The 10,115-nt window shown below is 46.3% G+C and overlaps 1 protein-coding gene across 6 annotated transcripts in view; it reads right to left on the reverse strand.

The window, feature by feature from the left end:
- usp53a (ubiquitin specific peptidase 53a) overlaps positions 1 to 9,780 on the reverse strand; it is a 38,750-nt gene extending 28,970 nt beyond the window's left edge. For 2 of the 6 annotated variants that reach the window (XM_030338491.1, XM_030338485.1), the window contains exons 1-2: positions 9,428 to 9,780; positions 1,215 to 1,960 (exon numbers count right to left, since the gene is read on the reverse strand). In XM_030338491.1, coding sequence (XP_030194351.1) covers positions 1,215 to 1,358 — 144 coding nt within the window. In that variant the 5' untranslated portion in view covers positions 1,359 to 1,960; positions 9,428 to 9,780. Of the gene's footprint in view, positions 1 to 1,214; positions 1,961 to 2,166; positions 2,713 to 7,849; positions 9,262 to 9,292 lie in introns of those variants that run through there. The other 4 variants (XM_030338486.1, XM_030338488.1, XM_030338490.1 and 1 more) reach the window with 4 other exon arrangements.
- Between the last annotated feature and the right edge of the window lie 335 nt (positions 9,781 to 10,115).

The raw sequence follows: 10,115 nt of genomic DNA on the forward strand, positions 1-10,115 counted from the left end.
CTGCAGGGTCGGTACTATCATCACTGGACCACTCTGCCGTCGTTACCACGGCGACAGCTGACCCCGCCACGTGACTCACACTTCCCCTGGTGTGACCTCACTCCTGGGCTTACTGCCGCGGCCGACGGCGGCCGTGGTGAGCGTCATGCCCACTAGACCAACGAAGAAGAATAAGCTAGGAGGACCGGTGACTAAGCCTGACTCAGGGTTTGTGACGGAGGGGAGGGGTTAGGGATGAGTCAGGGGTGGGTGACTCTGGTGTTCAAACACAAGGACGTCTCTCTCTCTCTCTCTCTCTCTCTCTCATTGTTGACATAAGGGCAAGTCTAACGAGAGCAAACTGGATTTTCTTGCACGACTGTATTATGCAATGGCTCTGGGTTGAAACACTGGAGGGGGTGGGGGGGTTGGGGGATTGTTGTGGATTGTATTTATCGGTTTCTGATCCTCTACACTTCTGATGACGACCAATCCTCTGTTCTAGGTTCAAAGAGTGTAGTTAATGCCTTGCATGCCAGATTGTTCAAACGGTAACACTTCAGAATAAAAGGGTACGTTAATCAACGTATTTGTTTACATAAGTTGGTAAGCTTTCATTTATTTCATGAGCATAGGGGTTAGGCGCAGTCGGTTATACCTAACCCTATTCAATTATGTATACATTAATACCTTAGTTCAGTTAATGCTTATGACTCCATTTAATAATGTTAATTAAAAGTAAATGAGTGCACCCTTATTGTAAAGTCTTAACGTATAATTATAAGTACTTATATTTATTATATGAATTCATATAAGTATAACAACTATTTTGTATAATTGTGTATTGTAGTCCATGTTCTGTTCATTGTCAATGCGGCGAGGTCGTATCAGCCGACCCGTAACCCCCTCAAAGGGCCCACTGTGGACCCGGGTGGCGTGGGTACCAACAGCCAACCCGTTACCCCCCTCAAAGGGCCCGCTGTGGGCCCACTGTGGACCCGGGTGGCGTGGGTACCAACAGCCAACCCGTAACCCCCTCAAAGGGCCCGCTGTGGGCCCACTGTGGACCCGGGTGGCGTGGGTACCAACAGCCAACCCGTAACCCCCTAAAAGGGCCCGCTGTGGGCCCACTGTGGACCCGGGTGGCGTGGGCACCAACAGCCAACCCGTAACCCCCTCAAAGGGCCCGCTGTGGGCCCGCTGTGGACCCGGGTGGCGTGGGCACCAGTCCCTACCTGCACTGCGCTGTTCAGGAAGCAGCTGTTCTGGCCCGGCTCGTTCAGCAGGCCCTTGGTGGGGGCCAGGGACAGCATGCTGCCCGCCTGGTACGAGTTGGCCAGTTTGCCCCCCGGCTTCCTGAAGAACTTCACCCATGCCATTGGATAGAGAGGTCCGCTTTCTTAACAAAAAAAATATTCCAAGAATAAAAGAAAAGACGGCTCTGTCGGGAATTCGGCGGTCCGTCCGCTGAGGGGGACGCCTCGGCACCCCTCCCCCTTAACCTCCCCCTTCCTCCCCCCTCCTGGGTTCCTGGTAGGAAGGGAAAGTCCTCGCCCAGCGGTCGGGGCTAGGTCACCCCACTGTCCGCAGCGACGGGCGGTGTACACATGGACCTCTAGTCCCCCATCTTCACAGCGCAAGAGGGGGCTCCCGTCCGCGCAAAACGGTAGAATCTTCTCCGAGTAAAATGAGATTAAATAAATCCAAAAACAAAAAAACTAAAATCCCCCCCCCCCCCCCCCACCCCCTGGCACTAAAAAAGGAAAAACTTTGATCTATGAATAGATCCCTCTTGCAGTGCGTCTATTCTCTCGTTCTACTGCTGGGGCGCATGGCTTTAAGATCTTCTGGGGAGGGACGGTGAATCCCAGGCGGGGAGGGGGTGGAGCCACGAGGCCTCTGTGAAGGACTCCATCAGTCAGAGCCGTTGCCACGGAGCAGGTCCTTCCCGGGGCATCGGATTGGCTAAAGCATCCAGGCTCTGCAACGGAGAGGGAAAGAAGAGTTTGAATTAGGGGTGGGAATCACGGGGTACATCACGATATAACAGGCGATAAACGGCCCACGATACAGCTAATATCGAGATGCAGTGATTCTGCCAGAGTCAATATATTGTTAGGCAATTTTCTAACGATAAATCACGATGTCTAACTATGAACACAAAATGACCGTGAAAAGGTAAAGTACCGTGTTTCGTTCTTTATTCCTGGTCCAAACAGAGTTTCTACTCGTCGTTGGCTAGTTAACTTCCGTTCAAGTTTCCCCTCATTCATATGTCAACGCTGCCAAGAGGAGCATCGATATTTGGCGCCGGTGTATCGATTCTGGTATCGCACGAAGAAGGGTGAAGATAAATATCCGTATAGATATTTGGTCCAACCCCTAGTTTGAATACGCTGTATCAAAGTTAACCAATGGGAGAGAGTTTTCCATGATGACTGACTCTTTGCACTGTGCTTGGATTTCAAAGGAGGTCGTTTTGTTAGTTGTATGGCAGGTTTGATGTTATCAGGCATTAAAGTACTATAGGGTTAGTACTTTAATGTCGTAGGTTAGATTGAACAGAGATAGCGTTTGGTTACACATTAACCTCGTCACTCACTCTGCACGGAATGTGTGTCAATAAACTTTTGTTTATATCCCAGAGCACATGATTACATGTTTCGTATTTAGTATAAATCCCACAAGAAAGCAATTACCCATAAGGTTTGTAGGATCTGGTAGGGTATGACAACAAATGCATATTTATTTATATCATATTATATTATATTGCTATTAATCATCATTTAAAAAGTAATCTACAACACAAAAATGTTTTAACAAAGTATGATCCACTTCTTAACAGTGTCACTCATGCCACAATGTATTCAATTATGAATACACACACACACACACACAGTATTCGACTCCAAACCCTGTTATGTTTACACCAAAAGGATATGACTCATAAAGTTGTGACACAATAAAGAGCGTTTTAGGGGGGGGGGGGGGGGGGGGGGGGGGAGTGTGTGCGTGCGTGTTTGCATGACAACTCAAAAAAAGGACAAGCGGTCTGAAGTCTTGACAAACGACTTCCGGCAAGGTTAGGATGAGCCAACTCTGGGAAGAGCATTTGCACAAACAAAGGACCTACCCTTCCATGGCCGTCCCTGGAAACAGACAAGAGTTTCACCCAAAACCAGAAGGGCAGCATACCGCAGACGCCACCGACACATACCTGAGACGTTGTTTTTGGTGTTCCTGAAAGTGTAGCAGCCAGTCACAAACCTAGCCCGGTGACATTTGGAAACAGCATGTGTTTGTGGAATCATTTCTCTCTCCAGTGTACGACACAGTGTTACACTTTGCGACCGGACGCCATGGCAACAGCATTCCGAGGCGATCGGTTAGGCTTAGTGTTGCTTAAGGGCTGCTGTCTTTGGGATTATCACCAGCGGCCTGACGGACAGGTAGAATAAGGCAGTCATTGCTTTTTCCACCCATCATTGCGAATGACAGCATCACCGACACGTCACCATTATTAACTTCAATAACAGCTGATCTATCGCGTTGTAACAAAGTTATTCGACAAAGCGAAAAATGCTTCTGTTTATACATGTCATTAACTATTTAAAATACTACTTTAACTCTCCTTCAACAACAATAAATAGGCCATTGTGCATTGCTATTGGTAAACTCATGGCACATAATTATGGCTCCCATTGAACTCCTGACCATTCCTGGAAGGAGGGATCTCCCACTCTGCTTTCCACCTCAAGATTTCTTCCTTGCCTATTGGGATTTTTTTTTTCCTTGCCCTCTGGGGGGGCTAGGGTGAGGGGGGTGTCATAAATATGTCCTGTTAAGCCCTTTGAGATTGTACCTGTGAATAAGTGCTATACAAATACAATGTAATTGAAATAAACGCATACAATTCCAGTTAATGAAGCATATATCAACAACCTAATTTGATCCGACCGTATTTGGTCTACCTTCCGTCAAATCGGAAGCCGTTCTCCTCAACAGACACAAACAGCAGGACACATCCATTGTCTTTGGATTTTTCTGTGTTGAGCTCACTCTTACAACCGATAAACATAGCTCTCCCATCCCAATTATACATCCTAGTTTATCTTACTTTCTCTATTCTCTACCGAATGATGGAAAATGTCCAATATCAGACGGCGCGGTTGAACAGTGTAGCGCACGACAGTAGGGGAAAAGTTTTTGTGAATCAAAAAAACTCTAACTCCAAGTTAACAGACATCTGCTGCCAAGCCACACTAGCTACCTCAAAGGTGCATTCAGCCTGTGTAACCTGACCTAGGTCAGTTGACTGGTTGCTAAAATGTGACACTTTTAGTGACACCTCCTGTGCCTAATGAAATATAGAGCCATCAACCTGATGCCTTGTGGACAAAAACGATTTGGTCCCTTGTGTAGTAATGGCGCCATGTCTTGTGTTGCTGCGACTGCTCTGAATTTCTATTCAGAACTTGGCACCATGCTGAGCGCCAATAGCTTGTTGCTAGCGGAAGTGCAAGCATGGTTATACGCCCATATATGGGCACTTACAAGAAATATGATGTTAGGTAATGCAGGGGGGCTAGGGTGGGGTTAAAATCCCAGCTCAAAGGCCCACGGTTCAATCCTTATGTGCCCACGCCGGCCTGCTACCTAATGAGCAGATAGGGTGCATCTCAATCCACTGCAAAGCCTTTGAGATTAAAGTGTCCTTAGGCCTAAAAAAAAAAAAGTTTGGTTCCTGTTGGTGGTCAGTTGAGGTCATGGGTAGGTAGGGAATTTATTTTATTTTTTTATTTTATTTTTTCCAGCGGCAGCGATAAACTTCAGCGATAAAAAAAAAAAAAGATTTAATTTGTAATGCTTTTTGTGTAGTTTTGTATTTCATGCAAAAATCGTACTGTACTTGAATGTCTTTATTTTATTCAACGTGGTTTTATTTATTTATTTTTGTTTTCATTTCAAAACGAGAAAATTCGCTCATCCTTGTACAGAATGAAGAGGTGCTGTACCAAAACGTAATTATAGTTTGCATCAAATTTTTTTTATTTTTTTTATTTTTTATTTTTTTTATAAAGCTCATAAAATAATTTGGGTCGCACATAAATTGACAGGGTCGGTCGGAAACCGGAACCAAACAAAAAAATTTTTTAGGCCTTATCATCACTTCTATAAGTGGGGTTACAAAGTGCTGAAGAATCAGTTCAATACCACTTCCCCATTATCTCCATGGTAATGATACAAAAAAAGATAATGTGCTTGGCTTTCATCCTGGAGAGTATATTATATTCACCATTAAAACCACAGAAGAAGAAATGACAAAAAAAAAAAAAAAGAATACAAATGGGAACTACAGTTGCAGAAGTTCCCTGAAACAAACTTACTAAATGAACAACAGAAGTCAGCACATGGCCAGACACATCTTTAGCGAGTGATCCTGGGCCGTGTTTACCAAAGAGACCCACTTCACTGGCGTCCCCTCCACTCCTCAAGTGGAAAACACTAAGGCAAGCAGCTGAGATTAATCAACCCCACAGCCTCTCAGCAGTTTCGACGGGTCCGTATGGCATCCCAGACGTGGACGTCTCCCTCTCAAAGCCACAGGGAGCCCGCAATGCTCTAATTGATCCATCAGTGATCCCGTGATGGATAGCCATATTAAGAAGCGTTTAATAACCCCCTTTGATACGGGCTGGGCCACACCTCTCTGATGGATCGATCTGTCATAAACCGGAACAGTACTGGCTCCGTATGCGCGCGATGAATACATATGAAGACATTATGCGCCACACCTCAAAAAGGACATTAGGAAATGGAGAAATCGTACACGAAAGCGATAATAATCCAAATTGTTTTCATATCTTAACCACAAATGACCAATGACAAGTCTAGTGATCATCAAAACATGCTGAAGATTTCATATCGGTGGAGATAATGGAGATAGATTGCTTGTGTATTGCATAAGCACCACAAAATAAATTTAGTCTATTACATTACATGGAGACATTAACTTAGACTGTACAACACACGTTTTGAGCATTATATATTTCAACTGCCATAAACGAACAATAAAAATAAGATTCTCTCCTCTTTGATCTTTATGCTTTAAAATGCAGCAGTGAATCCTATTTTGTTTCAGAAAAACGGTTCTGCTTCCTTATGATGCTACCATAGCGCTGTCAAATATGCCAAATGCTTTCATGTTGTCGGTGGCTTAATTCACCATGATAATAATAAAACACATCCCCATTAGTTCTAACGTTGATGCGAGATCTAATCTCCTGTAGCAAACCACCAAACGTGCCCATTGGGGAGAAAGGGCATACAGTAGCCTCCCCAGAAGTGCTTTCAAGGCAGATCAATACATCATCCCATTGAGAGCTCAAGCGCTGCCCACCTGCATGCCAGCCAAGAGGGCTTTCCCCCTGAAACCACTCCACCCCAGCCTCTCACACACCCAGTGGTGCGTAAGAGGTCCTCTCCACACCACAGGCAACAACGGCATCAATAGATAATAGGGATGTTCTTATAATAGTCATATCTTAAAAAACGATTGGGTATCCAAAAAATTATCTGTGAAAAGCAAATAATATTGTATTGCAAGTCCTTGCTCAAATTATTTTTCCTTAGCATCATATAGGCTCTTACCATAGCCATCTTTGTTGTATACGGGGAAGGGGTTAACCTAGTGATTGTTGGTGCTTGGCACTTGGTTCTATGAACATCCTTATAGTGCCGACAGCGATATATTGTTGTTTCTCTTCTGACAAATGTACTTACTCTAAGTCGCTTTGGTTAAAAGCGTCTGCTAAATGCCCTAAATGTAAATGTTATAACAGATAGAAGAAAAGTCTTGAGTCAAAGGGGGGAGTGAGAAAAATAGCGAGCCAACCATCGACCTGCTAAAGAGACACTAATTAAATTAGCGGCCCACGTATAGTGCGGCAATCTTTTATTTTTAAGCACAACCGATGCAAACTCTGCACGCTGATCGACCCAGGTGAAAGGAGCAGATAATGAAGACGGCGTTTGGGTTGGCTAAAAATAGAAACACAACAGCTTTGAGGCAATACCGGCCGGGAGAGTCAGGGTGGTGGTCCCACACACACACACACACACACACACACACACACACACACACACACACACACACACACACACACACACACACACACACACACACACACACACACACACACACACACACACACACACACACTGACCCGGGTCATTTACAAATGTCTACGGTCCATTACCTTGGGTCGCTATTTAAACTGATTATTACACTACCAAGTCAGAAAAGCAGAGAGAGGGGGTGGGCAAGGCCGGGCTGTTCTAAGGTTCAATGGGGTGGAAAAGAATCCCCCCCACATCCACACCCATGCCCCGCCCGTCTCCAAATCAAAACACGTCTGCATTGTGTAATTGTTGCGACTATAAATCACCGCTGAAGTGGTGGCCAGAGACACTCCATATCAGTGTGTTTTGGTTGCCCATGGATGTTTCTCCATGACACACGCACGATACAGAAATAGAACAAGAGCCTATCAACCGACAACCATGTCTTTGCTTTGTGTTCAGTGTGAAATAAAGGTCTTAGAAAGAAGGACAACCTTAGGGTTAACATTCACTAGTGCCCGGGGGGGGGGGGTGACCTTGCCACAACCCCCTAAACTACGGTAAACCTTGTTACACTCCCTACAGACGTACAGACCTACACACAGGGCTTCAGACCCCTGGGAAAACACAATGCAGCGACCACCGTTTCCTGAGAGGGCTTCCTGCTCCAAGGGCCGCATGTGTGTGCGTGCATGTGTGTGCGTCCACAGCACACCACTTTCCACACACACATACTTTTGAAACTTACCAGGACACCCACTCCGCACTGAGTCAACCGCCACGCTTCCCCGCGACTCAGCCAACGGGAGGGGAAAGACGAGAGAGCACACATGTTCTTGGACCGGCGAGCAAAAACGAATTTAACTGAAACATAACAAACCACTAGTTGGCTCTTCAAACTGTTTTCTAGATGTCTCCGGACTCGGCGTGCCAGTAAATGTCCCCATGACACTGTCGTGCTGCTTCCCCCAATCCCCAGGATTCATTGAGTACTAAAAAAGCAGTTTAAGTCACGCCAAGAAAGTGACTCATTATAAAAGTCAGGAATCACAGCATGGAGTCATTCTGACTGTCCCTGCAGGAGCGTTCTTAATAAGTAGGCCTACTTCTGACTGAACAAACACTTTTATATTGTTTCAGTGACGGTTGCCTACTCTCAATGGCTGCTCTAATCTTACAATCTAAAAACATAAACAACACAATTCCTGCCTCTCTGATCCCAGAGTAAACCGTTACCACTCAAAACTAGTTTTACTGCATTTCTCCATATTTACCATAGTTGAAAACATTGTGACTTAATGTCCAGCCGCTCTTAAGGTAAAAGGACAAGCAGGAGGCTGAATACTTCTCCTTACACTAGGGTTCATGTCGCCATTCCATCACTAAAGTGCTGATTTGTGACAAGTGTGTCAAAAAGGCTATTATTGAATGCAGCGGCCTGCTCCACACATTCTCGTCACATTCTTGCCAACGGTTGAATGTACCATGCCGTAAACCTGTCAGCAAGGCAATAGGTTAGGTTTTATGTACATGGCTGGAATTGGCCACGTTTAGCTGTAACAAAAATGTTGCGTTTTGCTTATTAGGTAAAAATATGTTTTGATTATATATATATAAAAAAAAGGCAGTTTCGCTCTAGTTAAGTTCTGCCCTATGATTCTGTGTTGTCAGGGAGCATCTCTTCATCTTAGGGCAGGATGCATTAAAATAGCAAAAATGTAAATCATATGTAAAAAAAACTTAAAGGGCAGCGGACATTACAACACGGCACACAGCAGACATTAAAACACAGCACACAGCTACAACCAGAAGTGGTGACAGCAAGTCAACAGCGAGCCCCTTAACCACACACTTCTCAACTTCTCAAACACCAAAGATGTTCACATCATCTCCCACTCCCATATATGTGTCAGCAATGGTAATACGGTCTTTTTCAGGTGTTTTGTAATCATAATTTTGCATTCATGAGTAACCATTCACCTCATCACCATACTGAGCTAGCCTGCGCTTCAGCATTCACCAACCCCAGGAGTCTGATCCAGTCCACAGCAACAGTTAAGCATCCCTACTCCGCTAACCGGACTCACAGCCGGCTCGAACGATCCCTGCTGTGGATATCAACCCTCATGCTGCACATTAACCCGTTGAAATGACAACACGGTGCCGAGGCTACCTGTGTGTGTGGGCCTACCTGGCTTCCGTCTCACCTGAGTCTCAGGTGAGCATTTCCGCTGCGCGCGACGCGGATCCACACGTCGACAGAAGAAAAATCACTCCGGAAAAAGTTCAAAGTAAAAGCTCAAACTATTCACGCGGAAACACTCACCCCGTGATCAGTACCCGGGATGGACAACCTCCGCTGTGGACCCACTCAGGCGGCGGTGGAGGAGCGGGCGGGTGGGTTTCGGTGCGGGATCCCTCGAGCCATAGGTGGACGTCAAACAACAACAAGCGTCAAGTTTCGCGTCTGGGACAACTTCAAAATAAGAGTCTCCGCGCGTCTCCCAAACGACATCCTCCAAACATCCCGTCGGCGAAAACAACAATAGTAGTACTCCTCTTCCACCGGCTTGGTTCGCTCCCAGAGGCGGACGTTAGAGCCTGGTTCTCGGCGGCAGTGAGCTGTGAGCCGCGGCTGACTCTCCGGCACCTGAAACACTGGATCAGTGATCAGCGCGCAGAGCGGCGAGGTCAAACTCCGCCTCCCCGGAGCGCCGTGCGCCCTGCGCGGTCCCGCCTCCTGCGCGCCACGCTCACACACACACACACACACACACACACACACACACACACACGCACACGCACACGCACACGCACACGCACACGCATACGCAAGCACGCACGTGTACACAAACACATGGGTGGGCAGGCACGCACGTACACGCACACACACACGCACACAAAAACACGAACACACGTACACTCACGCAGATACACGCACGCACGCACGCTACTTTACTTTCTATCTCGCCGTAGGAATAGTTGGTGGTGTTTGAGGCGGCTGTGAGTCGCCT

The sequence above is a fragment of the Gadus morhua genome, chromosome 17 (assembly GCF_902167405.1).
Source record: "Gadus morhua chromosome 17, gadMor3.0, whole genome shotgun sequence".
Classification (NCBI taxonomy): Eukaryota; Metazoa; Chordata; class Actinopteri; order Gadiformes; family Gadidae; genus Gadus; species Gadus morhua.